General features: G+C 39.7%; 1 protein-coding gene across 4 annotated transcripts in view; it reads right to left on the minus strand.

Annotated features, from left to right (window-relative positions):
- Window positions 1-18,656, minus strand: part of LOC108235091 (palmitoyltransferase ZDHHC14-like) — a 39,071-nt gene extending 20,415 nt beyond the window's left edge. For 2 of the 4 annotated variants that reach the window (XM_017414876.3, XM_017414856.3), the window contains exons 1-3: window positions 18,122-18,655; window positions 17,310-17,629; window positions 4,349-4,509 (exon numbers count right to left, since the gene is read on the minus strand). In XM_017414876.3, the coding sequence (XP_017270365.1) occupies window positions 4,349-4,509; window positions 17,310-17,545 (397 nt within the window). In that variant the 5' untranslated portion in view covers window positions 17,546-17,629; window positions 18,122-18,655. The other 2 variants (XM_017414884.3, XM_017414866.3) reach the window with 2 other exon arrangements.
- Window positions 18,657-18,741: the final 85 nt, after the last annotated feature.

Consider the following 18,741-nt stretch of genomic DNA (forward strand, 5'->3'; position numbering starts at 1 on the left):
GAACGCCTTGGAATCCTCCCGGAAGAGCTGGCTGTGCTCAAGCTGCTCCCCCTGTGACCCGACTTTGGAAGACGCAGCAGATAATGGATGGATGAGTGGATGGTGTAGAAAAGAATGAAATGGTGTCTAATGGATGGGCGGATCGACTGAGTGATCAGCTTTTTGCTTCGGTCAAGGCCAGTTCAATTACTCCACAGCAAGCCTGTCAATTTTTCTTCTCCAGCTCTACAGCAACAGCTCTGTTCTCGTTTGTCCCTCTGAAGCCGTCCTACACAATATTTCTTTAATCCGTCTTTTTATGTCCCTGTCACTTTAGATCCAGCAACAGAGAGGACAGAGAAAACAGAAAACACAAATATTCTCTCCTCGTGTAAACTTAATAACAACAAAGTGTTAAAGATTGTACAAGTAGCTTTAAATCACCGGGAGTATAAATATACAGTGCCTGTGTATAAGTTACACAATAATGTGTTTGATGTAGCAGATTCCACATGTACAAAGCTTCACCTCAATAGAGAAATAAAGAAATATACCTTCACACTGGTGAAAAATGAGCAGCAGCTGACACATATTTCTCCACGGGTAAGGAAAAAAAACAGCACTGAAGCTGCTGCGCTAAAACGTAGGATTGTTTATTCAGTTCTGCTTGTAAATCTGCTGATTTCATTGTCGGTAAGCTCTGAGTAGGACTTCTAAGCTGTTACTTTAAGTCTGTGTCATGATGAATCTTTGTCAGCAATCAACATTTGACACATGTAGAAGTTCAGAGGCTTTGTAAGGGAGCCTTTTTCCACTACATGCACACCTAATAGTTATTATTCAGCCAATAGCAAGAAAGTTAAACATTAATGTGGCCTCCTCTTGTTGCTAACACCGAGAAGGGAAATGAGGGAAGCGACCGCGGTAGTGGTTTGAGTATCAGCATAAATTATAAATCATGATCGGATGCCGATTCGACAGGACAGGCAACACAGCACCACGGCAAAGACAAACCAGCGTATTATCATTCCGATGAAAAACTGTTTTTGATAATTCTGCCAGGTTATTTCTAGATCAAATCAGAAAGTCACTGATGTATTCTGGCTGATTTACTTTTCCAATTTAACATCCAAAGTTGGCGGTCAAGAGCAGGTCACGATCAATAGGGGTTTGTGGTTTGTTTTATTTATGATGATTAAATTTGTGCAAAGTATTTGTGTTTAGTGGCATTTATTGGCGCAATGGTCATAATTCAAGCAAGGCTACAGGCTGTTTTTTCCCCCCAGCAGTAGCACAAGTGCTCCAAACTAAAAGTTTTAGGAGCAGCAAAAACTTATGAGTACAGCTCAAATCAACGCCACTGAGAAAGTTTGCTATTATGTCATCTCAACTGTGTGGGTTTTTGACTAAAAAACCCACATAATTATGTAGATTTAGGAGAAAAAAAATACTCTGGTTGTTTAAAGACATTAAATAAATGAATCACTTTCCTTATAAGAAAAAATTAGCAAACAAAATCCTCAAATAGACTCATATTTGGAATAAGAACGAATCAGCAAGTCCTAGGCTCCAGGTGAGTCAGAGCTGGAGTAAAATGCAATTTTGACAAATATAGAGATATGTAAAGAAAGCTTTAATGGGTGCAAACATTGCAACGGTGAAGAGGAACCTAATGAGGGGGTGAATCCACGTGTAAAGTTAAACAGGAATGTAATTAAATAGTCACAATCTGAAGCCATTTCAAGGGATAGAAATAATGATAAAAAAGCTATTTCTAACATATTTTGTTGTTACACAATCAAAAGTTTTATTATACTTATGGTGCAGTCTAAGCAAATAAAGGGAATTCAACAAAACAAGCAGAGTTTTCACATCCATCCAAATCTTTTTGAAACAGGGAAATCATCATTAATAGGCTGAGGTTGATTTCTCTATGGTAAAGAGTTCAGTATTTGAGTATTTTTTGAATAAATTTTCTCTTACTGATTTAATACTTGCATGACTGATGGATGTTCAGACTTTAGGTGGACTGTATGTGAATAAACAGCCTGGTGGAAGAGCAAAAACTGGGAGTCTGTCCTGAAAATCACAAGCAAGCTCGAACCATTTTAGGAGTAAAGCAAGAAACAAACCTTTCTGGTCATGCTTTCCTCTGATTACAGCTTCAGAGAGTTTCCTGGGATTTGGCATGCAGTAGCTGAAATAATGCCAGCCTGTCTAGTCCTGACATATTGGCCAGCCAGACATGAACAGATATCAAATGCAGCACAGCGATGAGAACTCAACTCTTTTTCTGATTTCAGTTGGAGCTAAACCACAATCTGTGCACCCCTTGCAGTGGAATCACTCTCTTACAATGCCTAATGTTTTTTTTTTCCTGTTACATCAAAATTAAATGACAAGACAGAACGGGGCTGACACATGCTCGGCTTTACGGGTCACACATTTATCAAATGTTCTCACCGTGCAAACAAGCCACGTTTGATTTCGTTTGAGACAGACTACACTTCACTCCAACCTGAAGCTGAAAGCTTCCGGCAAACCAAGGAATAGCTGCTCACATAACGACAGCAAAAGGTTCAGCTATCAGCTTTCCCTCCAGGGATATGGAATGTGAGAGACCCAAACGTCTCATAGCGTTCAGGGATTAGGCCCTTCAATGCTTAGTCAACAGATCGATAAGATGTGTGTCGAACTTGAGCCTTGTAGCACTCTGCTTTGAAAACATTGTCAACTATTTATGAGGCTGTTGATGAATTACAAAACTTCTGGGGCTGCTGGTGGCTTCAATGACCGTGTCTACTTCCATGCATTATTAATAGGAGTGAAAAGTATGACTGATATGAATAAGAACTGGATTTTAAAAATAATGTAATTGTACTGGTACGTCAACTCCTGCATGGAGTTTTAAAAAGTAAAAAAATCAAAGCCTGTTTCAGGATTGGGGTGGGTATTTGGGTCATGATTATATTTTCATTCCCTAATTTGTTTATTCTCTGAAAAAGCCCATTCCAGTAGAAGATGGTGCTTTGATTCAGTGTTGTCTCAGCCTGCTGCTTCACGTTTTCTGTACGCTACCTTTCCTCTAAAGGCTTTTGAGTCTCCTAATGAGATTAATTAAGCCAGTCCAGAGTTTGTTTAATGAGGCTCTAATGGCCTGAAGCACGGAAAAGAACTAAAGGCTGGTAAATAGGAGCTTCACATTCCAAACACAAAGGACCAAAAGTTTAAAGGAGGCTTTAAAAATCAGGATTCAGACAGCTAAATTTTTGAGTTAAGTGGTGATAATCTATTTAGCTACCAAGCAGCAGGGCACTTTTTGAGATTGGGAAATCGGTAATTAAAAAAAACAAAACAAAGCGCTGCTGTTTGCACACAAGAGCTGGACAAACTAGAGAAATCAAAGAAGTGCACAAAGGGAGATGTTAAGGAAGAATGACAGAAAAAGGGAGAAACTAATGTGTCCTGACAGAAGAGATTGGTGAGGAAAAAAATGGACGTTTTATCTCTCTACAGTTGTCACAGAGATTGTGAGATGTTTGGTGAGTATACGTTTCACAGGAAAACATCTACTCCTGATTCTAAAGTCATCAGCTGCCTTCAGCAAACTATGATAAACCAAACTTGAAGGTCAAAGAGTGGGTTAAGGTCAAAGGGTCATTTTTAGCTGCAACAAATCGTGACACGCTGGTTAAAATGCCCATTAAAAGAACATTTCTGCAGCTAAACTACAATAAAATAATTATTCCTTGGAATATCTGTAGCTCGCCATAGTTCTGTTAGATGGCTCTGACTTGTAACTCAGTTAGTCCTTCAGGTGCCAACAGTTTTACCCATCACATCATAAATCAGATGATAAACAACAATTTAGAACCAAATAATACATCAAATGGGGAAACTTTGAGAAGCTGCAGTGATATAAACAGATAAAAGGCAATTTGGTCACTGTAGCACCAATATTTTATCTTGGACAAAATGTTCAGGACTGGTGAAATTGATTAAAGATCCCATTATCTTTGGCTATGTAGGTTTACTTTAGACATCTCGTTTAGTTAATGTGTCAAGGAGTCCTTAAAAGCTCCCACAATGGCTCACTAAAGCCACACGGGCAAACCTTTTCTCAGATAGGGCAGAAGAGATGAACGGGAGGGGTGCTAACAAGACAAACACAAAAGATTCCTCTCTGACACACAAACAAGATGACCAACTCTATTTGCACCTTTTGTAATGCAGAAACAGGGACAGCCTGAAAATATATACAGGCACAAAAACATACGAGGGAAGGAGCCCAAAAATGAAAATGTTATACAAGAATATGTTTATACCCATATGTTGTAATCAAAATGATTGATGTGAAGAGTTTTCTTACCGATTTGTCTCTCCAAGTCAGCTGCCTCATCGGGGGTGGCCCTTGGTAGCACCCCGGGGTCACTGAAACTGGTTCTCAGTAGAGTCCCAAGTACAAACAGAAACAGTGCACCTCCTATAACTGGGATGATCGGGGTCAGCTGCAGTGCCAGGAATGGACAACTGGTAAGATGGAAAAAAAAAGAGATGGTAAGTAAAATGCAAAAAACCATAAAAAATATACGATTTTGTCAGCTACAAGTTGGAGGCAGACATTTCTGTGCTCCAGTCGTTTTAATTTCAACATCAAAACACAAAGGCTGCAGAAAAATGATGCCAGATTACACAGGTGTCCAAATTCAAGAACCAGAAGCAAATGTAATGATCAGCAATGAAACCACTCACATGAAGGTTCCCGACCTCTTCTAATTAATTTCACCTAATCCCATTAAATATCCAATTGCGCATTTAGCTCTAATCCCATTTAGTCCCACAAAGGTGGGGCTCAGGCTGCTGCATCCCATTTCATTTGGGATTCTGTCTGACTCAAGTTGTAGTAAAAAAAAAAGTTGTATTTGTTCAGTCATTTCATTCAAGTGTAAAATACACAGATTCAATCAATTATACTTCATCCATTGTCTGTTTCAGAGTGAATTTGTAATAAATGTCGTAAAACGACTTTTGTTAAAACAACTGATGGAACTGACTAAAATATAGGTTTGTCTACAGATTCTCTCCCTAATAGACAACATCACTCTCACACCATCTCACCGATCTCCAGATAGGAACCAAGGGCAGTCTGAGAAAACAGCCCAAACTGGATTTAGGCTTCCTGTCTTGGGTTCTGCAGGTGAAAGTGTTCAGAGAGGAAATTTTTAAAGACTGCCCCTCAAGCTGGAGGGGCAACAAACAAACTGTGTTTCAACAACAAACTGTGTCCATCAGTTTAGAAAGCCAGGTGATTACAAAACAGTTATCTGCTTTACAGCATATAACCTCAACATGATGTGAAGCTGCAGAACAAAATGTTTTGCTCAACTATACAACAAACAACAATACTCACAAAATCTCTCAGAACCTCAGATGACCTGTAAAGACTTGTTGGAGTCTAAATCTGAGGGGACACTGGACTAAACCAAATCCCTGGCCTGTCTGGGAGGGTCCAACTAGGACAACGCTGTTCAGCAAAAACATGTTAAAACCTGCCAAGGGCAGCAGGCCTGAACATTGCTTTTTTATGTCTCATTAATAAAGTTATGTGGCGTGAAAAGACACTATATTTTAAACTTTTTAAAGCTTTCAGGAGTTTTCAGTCTCTGAACTGATCAGGGTGGAAACACAAAGACCAAATCAAGTCTCTTGGTGGTGTAACACTGGACTGTACAGGATGGCAACTTTTCCCACTTATATCGCAATTTATTTTCAATTTGGACCTAAAACCAAACTAGATAATACATTTTATGAGACAGAGCTAGTTTTCACCTTGACATTATTGTTCCTTTTGTGCAACAGAGTCAGCATTAAACTGGTTTACAACTTGACCGTAACTCACAGCATACTTGTTTCAAAAAGTAACCGGTGTTAAATGTGATGTTAGACAAACTGAGGCTGCTTTCCTTTGAAGGGGATCTGAACATCTTCCTTGTGTACGCAAGCACTTACGTTTTCCTCCTTCACCTCTGTCTGCCCTTCAGTTTAGCCATGAGCTGCATATCTAAACACACTTCCTCAGAGGTATTTTACACAAATAAAGCCAAGTTAATAAAACAAAAACAAAACAAGCATCACCTGAAGTGAATTTATCAGACTGTATTATGTTACCAAAAGCGATACCTGCGGGTCCACACGCCTGTCACACCTCATCTCACAGCTGTTTGCATGTTTCCGCTCCTACAACAATTTTAGTCCAAGATACGGCAGGAGATGACAAGATAACTATTGTGAGATTCAGTAGTAGCAGCCAAAAAAATGAGATTAGATCAAATGAATGGATAAAGTGCGAAGTGTAGTGAGTAACAGTTAAGGTCAGGACAATATATATCTCAGAAGACACAGAAGGGCCAAAACCAGGTACGCGAGTGTGTGCCAAACTCAGTGGTGTTTCCACAAGCGCTTTCAGGCCTTAAGCGGGGCTGTCATGGTGCTCCCTCAGGGCTTCCAGCCAACAAATTCCCCTCGGGCCAGAGAGGGCTAACTCTGGTGTTCAGCGGTCTCATCGTTAAAAGCAGAATTTATCTGGTGTGTGAGAAAAGGTTGAGAAGCATCGCTAAGCAATTTTTAAAAATGCTACTGCACTGGAAAGTATGTCTTTTTCTTGTCTTTGCTGAGAATTTGGAAAGAAGAAAATGTAAAGAAGTAATAAAGCAGATGTAACATACAGCTTAAAGGATTCCAAGAATATATAAAGATTTGACTAAATATTCTCATACTTTGACTAGCCACTGTTCCAAAATGTCACAATTAGCCTTTTCAGACTTTACTAAACACTGTAGAATTAAAAAAATATAGAATCATGCTTCACAGTTATATCATGATAGACTTAATTGTTGCCACATCGAGAACACGAGTAGATGTCAGTACGGCCTTATGTACGAAAGTCCAGCTGTTAACTGACAAGTCCCGTGTGAAGAGTTGGAAACGTTTTAAAAAAACAACAACATTAGTTTGCCTCAACTTCCAGCGGGGAAACAAATAAAAAAGGAATGCCAGCAGATTTCTGATCATTAAGGCTTTGCTGAGAGGACAACTCTTCATGAAACACTGAAAAGAGACGACTTCTCCACAGCGCTTCTCCGTTTGGTTGTCTGGAGGTATCAGAAATGTAACTTCACCTGATCCACTCAACTCACCAGCTGTGAACGGAGTGGAAATCTTTCTGCCTGTAGGATTTTGCATCCTGTTTGTTCTTTGTTTCAGCAAACTAATAAAAAAAATCCAAATATCTTTGAGCAAAACAAAATCTTAAAAAATATATAAATGATTAAAAACTAAAATCATCAGTTTTTTTGCCATCAGCTAGATCAGAGCTTCCCAAAGATGGGGTTAGGACCCCACTTTGGGACACACTGTAATTAAATAAAATATTAAAATAATTGCAAGGTTGTTTATGCTGGTATTATACACTTGTGTATTTGACTTATTAGCATTGTTTGTATACTTCAACCAGCAAAAATCAGAGTCACAAATCTCTACAAGTGTTAATTTATGGGTCAGAAGCTGAAAAACTTGGGAAGCTCTGATCTAGATTTACCCTATAAAGCATAAATATTTGCTACCTATGCATTTCACTTGAAGATAGTGGGAAGCCACTTTAAAAACAAACAAACAAAAAAGCTTTCTAGAACATTGCTTGGGGTGATACACTGAAAGCAATGCTACACATTCAAGATTTAACACAGAATCATTAATCAAGAACAGAGTACACAATGAACAGTTCTGCAACTTAAACGTGTGAATTTGAACCTTTTGAGTGTGGCAAACTCCAATGAAAATAATAACACAGATGAAAAAAAAGCCACAAGCCACTGCCTTTGTCCTCTAGGAGCCATGTCTCCATGAATCTGACAATAGCAAAACAAAAAAAAAGGCAGCCGTGTGCGTTAAACTGACATGTCAGACACATTAAACACAAACCCAGAGGACAGAAATGACAGCTTCGTACCAAGCCTGCCTCTCCTGCACATGGATCAATAGGTATAAATGAATGTGCTGCAGGTAGGCAACAACTCGCTTAGTTAAGGACCCCAGCAGGAAATGTCCCCAAATTGAATCTTCATCCGTCTGTGAAGACGAGCAGTGCGGACCACGGGTACTTTTAAGTCCTCTTTTTTTTACGAGCGCAACAAACAGCTGACATCGGCAGAGTTACGTCTTCATTTCTACGTGCTTAACACCAAATCTTATATTTACTGGGACTTTCGAGGTTACGTTGCCATGGAGACGGACAGTATCCAATGTCAGACATGGTAAGTTTCGAAGAGGAATGCGGTTACCGTGGAAACAGCCACATGAGTGAGCTGAAGCCTCCAAGGAGGAAAATAAAAAAGAAGCAGGCAGTCAATAAGACAGAGGCAGCATAATGACATTCACTGTGAACTGAAATATTTCGACAAGCAATCTGAGCAAAAACAAACAAAAAGAAAATAATAACAAGAAATGAGGTTAGGAGATTATCTAAAATATTGCTAAAACTGATGATGACCCCAAGGAAACGATGGAGTTAAAGCCTACAAGCCAGGACAATCATAAAGACAGGAGAGCTGATTATTAGTGTGACGCATGATGGCCAAATTGGAGTCGGAGGTCCAGATCCACGTTTAAGATTTGCCACAACCATCCAGCATCACTGATGTGTGAGTCAAGGGAGATTTAATAAAAAGGGCTAAATTTAGATTGGTTTTACAAAGTTTATTCAGCTCCTGTTCCTTCTGCAGAATCAAATGTTATTAGCGATGACATAAAACAGACTTCACATGAAAAGTAAGAAAACTAAACTTCAACGTGGAAACAGTATTTTGATCAAATACGGGTGCTGTTTGGGAATATGTGCAAAAGAACCAAAGATGGCACACTGAATGGTTATTACATGATTTCATAATTACATAACTGCATTCCTACTGCTGATAAAAAAATCCTAATAATATGCATTTTATGTGGGAAATTTGGTCTGAAACGACCTCAGAATAGAACATCATGCCTTATAGTCCTCATCAATCACCTTTCAGTGTGCTTTCTAGACTTCAACTCTGGTGCAGTGGGATTAAAGTTATTATTATTACTTATTTTTAGAACATTTTTAATCTGACTTTTAGAGATCTTTGACGTTACAGTCTTTTCTTTTGATTAGGATGTCACTAACACCGTTTGAAAAAACATAAAAACCAAATAAAAAGAAAAAAGGAACAGTGGAGAACTGGTGAGAGGAAGAATCACTTGAAAACAAACCAACCAATAAAGTGAAGAATCTTTGAGATGTTAAAATGTGACATCAGCTATTATTTACCCTTAGTGCTGCACTCACATCCACAAGCTTGAAATAAACTATTTAAGGAGTTGTGGAGAAAAACAGAAAGGATGAATACAGACGTTAAGAGAGTCTGAGTTTGTTTTAGAAAATTCCATCGAAGGAAACCGTGAGCTTTTCTCTGAGCCCAAGGCTTAAACAGGATACAACGAAAAGGGAACATAAAATGTCAACCACATTTACTGGTGGAAGTTTTTGAGCCTCCTATGTCTTTTCCACAACACTTTTCTTGCTGCTGATGGAAAACACCACCAGACAGACAGTGGAAAAGACAAGTGAGCTGTAAGAAGAATCCACAAGCACCAGCGCTCAGCTGGATCTGCCACAGCGACCAAAAATAAGATAATATATGGATACAAAATATTACTTCATTACCAGGCTTGACAATCTGAAACTACGACGGAAATCGGAAATATATTACTGATCTTCAACCGTATGATAGCAGGAAAACAATTAATTCCTGCGTTGAATAATGCTAAATATTGTTTTCAGCAACTACCACTGTAAGACAGAACTGCACAAGTAATCTTTTCACTTCAACAGGCTCCCCTGAGGTTTTCATGCTCATCCGCTTTTCAAAGCGTGCACTAATCTCACCGATAATCCAATCCAGATTACCGTTATCACATTTCCCTTTGAATCCTCTTATAACACCAACCAGTTTCTCCAAACGCAGCTGAAGGACTTTCAGCTCAGCTTGATGAAATCATGTGACGCTGGCTGTCCTCACAGTGTCACACTAGATATAAATTCCCATCTTCTTTAAAATCAATATGCTTTAATCTGACCAAAAAAAAAAGTTTTGTCCAATGTAGACAGAAAAACTACAAGTCCAGATTCTGGTTACAACTAAGGGATTACATAAAAAACAACAATGTTGTCATCACTAAGGTGGAGTACTTGAATGTGTGGTGCGTTTAGAATCTGTATAATGTTGTGTTAAAGATGTCTCAGGCTTTGTAGCATTTCATTAATCATGTACGGAAGCTAAAGTGTTGCCAGTTTGGCCATTTATTACATTTTGATTGTGTTTGATGACAGGCAAGGGCAGAATAGGAACCTCTTGTTAGCTGGAGGCCAATTCATTTGTCTGTGAAGCAACTAAACATGACACACTTCTGGAAATGATTTCAGCGTTTTTGCCAGACGACTTCATAAAACTGCGACTTCCTTCCAAACCTCATACAGATGTGAACAGTGCAGGGAAGCTTCATCGTGTGCAACGTACACAAAAGACTCCTGGAGGTGGGCTGTCAGACAAAGAGGGCTGGGTTGATTAAGGACTAGAAGGAAGTCGGGGAGAGAAATCACACAACAAAATGCAAATAATTGGATATTATTTGTATTATAAGGAGGTCAAAGTAACAGATGGTGGCAGTCAAGTAAAGCCTGAAAGAGCTGTACTCAAAACATGTTTACACCTAACCTAGCAATATATTATGTTCTTAGGCAAATATGATATAAAACTGTACTTTTTTACACCATATGCAAAAGAACAAAGTAAAATGTAGGTTCTCCTGAGTGTTTTTTGTTTACCAGCGTATAAGTCAATGGGAGGGAATCTAGAATGTCACTGCACCAGCTTGAGAGGAATATTTTTTTTTGTTTCAGTAAAACAAGTCTAACATGGGTGTGACTGTTTGAATCATGTGGACAAAGACTGTTTCACAACTATTTGCCTTACGACATTTCAAACGCCAACTTAGGTTTTCGTCCCGGCATGCAGCAAACACCGTTCGTTCCATCGAAACTATTAATCAAAAGGGATAATGTAGAAGAAAGAATGTTAGGAGTTTACTTACTTCACTGCATGTTTGCTCATATTTTTCAATGACAAAAGGTATTCATTAATTATTTTTTAATGTGGCTTCAGTGTTTTCACTTGATCCAAGTAAAAGAGGACGCCCTGAAAGGAGCTACACCTCAAGGCACGCCTCAGTTTACAATATAAACAGCCACTTTATCAACACTGGGAAAAGAGACTTGTTAGTTTGTTTGGATGTGGTATTGGGCGATTACAAAATCTTGGCATGCTTATTTTCCAGTCTTCCAAGAATTAGCTGAAAGGATCAGTCACAAGTACAAACCTGTCTAACAGCACCGGAAATATCCAACACTTCTTTACAAGAAGGACATTGTTCAGCAGACTTCCTAGGAAAGTTTTGTGTAAGAAAATACTAGTGGCACTGTTGCTCTTCATTGGGTACAAACCTATCAGTCATGTTCTCAACCATATCTGATTGGATTTACAGTTTTGTTTTCTGAATCAAAACAGGGGTTCTGACAAATATCTCTTCCTGACAGACAAAAAGATAAAACCACTTCCCATAAATCAGACAATATTATTCAAACAAAGAAAAGGATGACTTTGAAGTGACTTTTTAACAAATGTTTTACACAGCTGCCTCTTTATTATGTTGCCATAAACAACAAGATGATTTACAAACTACTACTTGGACAAGAGGGATTTTTTTAAAGAACTTGTCACTAGGAGCAACTTATTCCCGTTGCTTTAGAGCAGATAAATAACTGTTTCCTGAGCAACCTTTGTTGCACATAGTGAAGGTGTTATTTTCAGGAATTACATGTCAGATGGCCTTCTCAGATAATATAAAGCTCCCAGCAGGCGTAGCAAATGAACTGTTGCAGTATTTACAGAGGTATATAAATCAGATGTTCAATTGTGCAAACACTAAATCAGTTCAAGTCATTCTTTCTACTATGAACACAGACAGTAGCCTACATATGCTCATATCAAGTAGATAAAATTCCTTGTTTTGATCATCGTCAACATGAGATTTGTTTTTATTCCTAAATTTTCAAGTCCGCCAACAACAACAACAACAAAATATTAAAAGAACTACAAGTAACAAGAGTAGTTCAGCTGGCTTTAAACACGTGACGAGTAGGGACGCACAAATTGTTTAACCGATTGGACAACTTTTAGCTTGACAGGCAGATCCAGCAGTCAAAAATCAGATTTATTTCTAGTCCACGAATTACTAAAAGAAGAAAGAAATCATGCCTCCGATATGAAGTGATGACAAAGACTCAAAGTGTTATCTGTCAAGTTGTTAACAAATAAAGTCAGAAGAAGCACAAAAGGTTACTAAAAGGATGTAAGACAGCTACTTACTTTGCTGCTTTGTAACACAGAAAAGTTTTGCTTTCTAGCACCAGCTGCTACTTAAACAAGTGGCAGAAATATATCCAGATTATTTTGTGAGAACTTTCATTTTTAATAAGAGGCAAATGAAAATAAAGAGTTGACTGTCTTGCATGCAGTTACAATAAAATTAATTTTACAAGGAAGCAGATTCAATGAAATTAGTTTTATTTTCCTTTTCTAACGCTGTCAGACACTGCTGCAATTCATTTTGAATTAAAAGCACAGAAAAAAAAGCCCACTAACTTTGGAGAAAATTATTTTCGCCTTTTAAATAAAGACAGTCAAAATTTTTATTCAGAGAAAAATCAAAAGTATTTTTCACGCTTTCAATAAAAGCACTTGACCTTCCTGTCCTGATCCATGCATGTGCAGCCGCTGTGCTTTCAGAGCAACGATCACTTTCTAACACGTAGGTAACAAAAGGTTTCGCACAGGGATGCCAAACAGTTTTTTTACTTGATCCAATTTGCATTAATTCCTTATTAAATAAATGCTCAGTAACACAAAGGCCAAAAGCTTGAGGGTTTTGTGATTCATTATGTCAAGATGGACTTGAAGGCCTGGCATCGGTCCCTGTACGATGTTTCCTGGACCCAGCTCCCGCTTCACCTTTGACCCGACAAGCGGACATTTCTGGTTATCCTGATCTCCTCCTGTAAGTTTATATATTTTACAGAAAAACTGACAATTTGATATCAATATAGCTTGTCTGCATTAGAAAATAATGCTTACAAGTAAGGCGCAGCTTTAGACTTAAGAAGAAAAATTAGTTCTTCAGTTGAACGTTTTAGGGCGGAAATTATTTAAAATTGTTGATACCAAAAGATTATGAGCACCCATATTTTCCCTCTCACAGGGCTGAAACTGTTTCCTTTTCATCTATTATTTATGAAAAAGATTTTTTCCCCTTTAAACCCTTTTTCCCAAAACCCAGAGTGGCTTCTTCAGATTTCTCGTTTTGCCAAAACTCAAAGACATAAACTTCACATCTTATCTGTATCCTGCCAATCATCAGGACACAAGAGTCTGCTGAGAGTTTTTGATCTTAAGAAATAAAAAAACATCTAAATGTTGAGATAATGTCACTGAACCTTGAAGTGCGCCCAAAGGTCATGCCATTACCCAGTTCAAATGCAATTGGATTAACAACCAGTGGTTTTCTTCTCATCAAATACAACAAAAGCCAAAGTGGTTAATTTTCTCTCAATCCAGAACTGTGCTTCAGACATCAAACAGCTGCCTCAGTTCACTTTATAAGACGTAAGAGTCAGAAAGCAACACGTGAAACAACAACCCATGTAGCATTCTGGAGGGGATCCAGCCATGAAATAATAAACAGAGCTAAGTCTCCTGGTCACAAACAGGGTTTATTGTGCATGGTGGAGCACCCCTCAGACAGAGACAAAGACAACAAGCACAAAGAAGCACAGAGATGAAGCCAGATCTCTGTAAAATTTACTGTAAAAAGTGTCTTCATGTCTAAACACTTGCCATCTGCTGACTCTTCTTGAACCCTACAAACAGAGTATGTTTAAACAGATATGAACCCCCGCCGACTGACTTAAAATTATTTTTAAAAAGACAGAAGAAGCCTCCGCAAAGTAAATGAAGAGCTGCACTTCACTCTGCTGACAACCAGTGAATGAGCTTTGGAAAACAAAACTAATCGAAACACATTACAGTTAATGACACCAGAAGCCAATGTGCAGGTCTGCTGACCATCGTCCTGTCCGATAAATGTATCCTTTCAGCTGATGGGAGAAGGGTGGGGAGGACAGAGAGGACAGTCAGGAGGACTCAGCCAGCCTAGGGGCACGGGCAGTTGAATGGAGCGGGCGACGCTTAGCTGGAAAGCGGTTTTGTGGCTGTACGGTGTTCCTGTAAACCGTTTCCCCTGTAGTCACAACAAACAGAAAACAAACTGCAGCGTCTAGATTTACTGAGGGGGTCACGGTGTTTAGGAAGTGAAGCTATCCGAGGGGCGGAAAGAGAGGTATCACCAGGAAGCATCTGGCATCCTACATGTGGGAGCAGAAAAAAAAAAATCCAGGTTCAAATAGATGCCCCAAAAAAGTCAACTCCTGCTATTGAATCAACTGTTTCATAACAAAGATCAGTATTCTGCCCTTTGGTCATGGGTTATGTCTATCTCTGCTGAAGTGACAATGCATTGAAAGCTGAAGTGGTCCAGAGGTCACAGCTGATACATGCATTGCATATGAGAGACTTCACAATGTGTACAAAATATATACATAGCAGTTGTTTGTAATGGGAGACGAGCTAATTATAGTGAGCTATAGACCCACCTAAAGCAGTTTTTTTATGCTTTTTCTCTATGAAAACTGACACCAATAGTACAGCTGTAACAGAAGGCCTGGATGCCTGGTTACACTTAAAAGTAGGATTTGTCAGCAAAACGAAGCAAACAAGGAACCTAGCGGACATACTTCTTATTAATGGACAAGTTTGTGCAAACAGTAAAAGTTTTTTTTTTCCTTTTTTGCCCTGCTGACAGTTTTGTGAAATCACATTATAGGATCCAACGCGCAACCGATAATAAATGACATGGTTGTGAGGAAAATGAAAAACGTCACAGGGGCACGCTCAACTCTCGAGGACAAACTCTAAAAGTGAAGTCAGTTTCTGTGCAAGAAGCTTTTGCAGAAATACAACAGCTAATGATATGAGCTCGACACGACCAGTTAGCATCTTTAGCCAATTTAGTCTAGGGTTTGTCAACAAAATAGTGTGGAATAATTATCTTGACAAAAAAAATTTATACCGCAAAGCCTTCATATGATCATGGTTTTCAGCTGTCTTTACCCATCATTTATTCATCTAGATCTTTTCTTTTTATTTTTTTGTATATAGACATCTTACTTCTTGCTCAATCTGTTTGTACAGCTCTTACCCCATTTCGGTTATTTTTAAACTGGTCCTAAAGTCTAAGATAATTCAGTCAGGGCCATTTTTGGTCAGCCGTTGAACATAATACGAGTACGAGACAACAGGAATGGCATAACGTTACATTTCTTCCATATCAGTTAGCATCGACTGTCTTTAGAGTGCAGATAGTGTGCAGCAGACGTCAAGCGCTGCACACATTTCGCCTGTTAAGCATTCCCCGTCTGCGAGGCACTTTACCCTGATAAACACACTCCAATTAAACAACAAATCTAATGACAGAGCAGGACTTTTATCTAGTATGGACGGGGGTTTCTGAGGTGATGGATGACATACTGATGGGCTAATGACCAGAGAAGGAACGTACAATATCTGGTGGGATCCTTCAGTGAGGCTAGAACTCGAGTCTTTGTCAACATGCTATTTTCCACTCACAGTGGTGAGATATTGAGGAAAAGAGCATCCTGTAAGTTATCTGCAAGTTGTTCTAGCAGCTGAAAAGAAGAGACACTGGGAACGTGATTAACGTCCATCCAATTAAAGCTACTCAGTACAAAACTAAGAAATGAAACCTAAAATACATTATTATGAACTATATCAAATGGTGCATTTTAAAATAGTTTACTCCAGTAACTTTTCAGATAAATTGATATCCAATTCCAAAATGTACTCAATATAAACAATGCACTTGCATCTGCAAACTTTACTCAACAACTCTAGGCTTATGCTTATGTACCAATATAAGAAAACTCAGACTTCGTTATCCCAAACAGCTCTTTCATAGACATTGCCATTTGGTGGCTGTGGATCAGTGGTTAGAGAAGGCCTCCAGCGAGACAACTGGGGGTTCGATTCCACTAGTATGCTACATGTCGAAGTGTCCCTGGGCAAGACACTGAACTCCCAACTTCCTCAGATGCGTGCCCCATCAGTGTGTGAATGCGATCTAAAACACTGATCAGTCTCTATAGAACGATTTATTCAGGCGGGTAAATGAGGGCACAGGTTGTGTCGTAAAGCGCTTTGTGGCTTGATCTCTATATAAATACAGTCCATTTACCCTTATTGACCTGTTTTCAGTTACTTTGGCTGTTTCCGTAGGTAAACAAACTCATGTGGTAGTTGGCAGCTGTTCACATTTTTTTTTTATTTAAAGGACAAACAGTTGATATAAGAAAAAACAATAGCGCCGATTTTGTTTCTTGCTTTATGATTTTTCTTTTTTTAGCAGTCCTCATAACATTGCAACGAGTACCTTTAACCGTTATGACAAGAAAGAAAATTACTAAATCAACCTTAAAACTAGCTGATTTATTCTTTGGTAAAGGTTTAAACACAATTTTAAAGCTTCATTACATATACAACTATTTCCAAATTTTGACACAGTAGTTAGGTAGTTCATTTGATGAACTATCTATGCAACTAATTAGGATTCAATATGTTGCTCGAGGACATATCAGTAAAACAAATGTTCGTGCAAGAGTAATTTTCATGACCAGCATTTCAATGCAGCACCAGTGAAGCTGACATTGCCACTGTCAACAACCTTTTAAACAGAAAACATCATGGCATGTGTAACCCATAAACAAATTAAGACAGGAAGCCCACACCTCCTCAAAAGAACCACTTAATTATACCCATCTACATCAGTCACTGAATGATATCCATGCACACAGACTCCACTGAAGGCGTTACATTTTAGGGGACGCTTGCAACTAATCTCCAACCAGTCTGATCTGACTTCTCCCTGACCTTGGACAGATAAAAGGAAGACACTCCAGAGTCGTGAAATAAGCGAGATGTGTCTAAAACTCTCAGCCCATGAGATGAAATCCACAATCATGTCAAAGTGAATGGCACATGATGGGCGTTGTTAATAATACTTACTCGAAGACGAAAAAGAGTCCACAGGTTACAAGAATGAGGACAAGGGTGAGGTAGAAAACCCCCGTCTGCTTGGCCATCATAATCCTCCCATCACAGTAAAACTTATTCCGACCTGGGAAGGTCTCCCACTTCCTCTTCTTTGGTGTCCTCTTCTTGTATGGGGTCTCCATTGGCGTGGAGCTGCGAGTGCTTATTTGACTGTACTCGCACTCTCTCATGGACTCCCCAAGATGCATTAATCGCAAAGCGAAAACAAAACAAAAAAACAAAAAAAAAAAATCCAAGAGCTGAATGGAATGAACCCAGGGGCTGGCGAGTTTCTGTGTGGAGGAAACAGGTTGAGTTTAACAGAGAGGCTCGCAACTTTCAGAGCGTTTAAGTTTGAGAGGTGCACTTCCTGTTATTAAAAAAAAATACACCAGCTGCTCTTCATAAATTAGCTTAAGCTTTAAGAGTCCTGCTTTGCAACACATAACAGCAAATGATATAATGTTGCGAACCTTGCTAACGAAGTTTGTTAGCGAGCAACTTAGCTAGCATAACTGAACATATAAAGTGAAGCTAGCAGGCTAACGCGGCTAACAAGTTGACGAGACAAATGCAAGTTATCACGCCGGGCAACTGGAACATTTAAAGGGGTTGGCTGTTTCTACGTTCAAACACGAGGAAAATCGCCAAACTGGCCGTTTCACTTTAAGCAAACTAAGCTAAAATAAAGGAGGTTTCGGTGCGCTGTCAACCACGTATCACTAACGGCAGCGAGGCGTCACATCCCGGCTGCGTTCGTCCGCTCTGCCCGCTGAAAGCCTTACCGGGAGACAGGCGGGAGGGGGGGGAGCCGTCGTTTCAGGGGGTGTCGTCGCGTCGTTATCCGGGTTTGTTGCGACCCGACGCGAAAAAGACCATTTTTGGAAGTTTTAAGGGTGAACAAAGGAGTTCGAAATCTTCTCGTCAAGGGAGGAAAAAAAAAAAAGAAAAAAAGGGGAAGGGAAATCCAGAGAAAGCGACACACACACAGAGACACACGCGCGCGCGCTCGCGTCGTGGAGCCTTCAGACAAGCTCCAGCATCCTGACTCGGCTGGCCGTCAATCAGAGACAAAACGAGTCTTGGCGCACAACGCGAGCCGAGCAGGACATCACAGCCGCCCGGCCGAGCCTTTCCGGGGCCGTCATCGACGAGTCATGGTCGCAGATTTTCACCGCTCCGCGTCGTGTTCGTGGGGAAAAAAGAGGAGGTAAGAAAAAAAAAAAAAAGTTGCCGCTTTCCCCAGTCCTGACAGGCCGGTCGACAGTCCTCCGTCTCCGCCGTCCGCACGCAGCGATGCCGCCCTCGCAAACAACAAACATCAACATGGGAGCACAGAGGAGCCTCCGCCTGCTCCTCCCCCTTCAGCCGAGGTTGGAGCAAAAGGTGCAGGGAGGGAGGGAGG

This window comes from Kryptolebias marmoratus, linkage group LG10 (genome assembly GCF_001649575.2).
Source record: "Kryptolebias marmoratus isolate JLee-2015 linkage group LG10, ASM164957v2, whole genome shotgun sequence".
Lineage (NCBI taxonomy): Eukaryota > Metazoa > Chordata > Actinopteri > Cyprinodontiformes > Rivulidae > Kryptolebias > Kryptolebias marmoratus.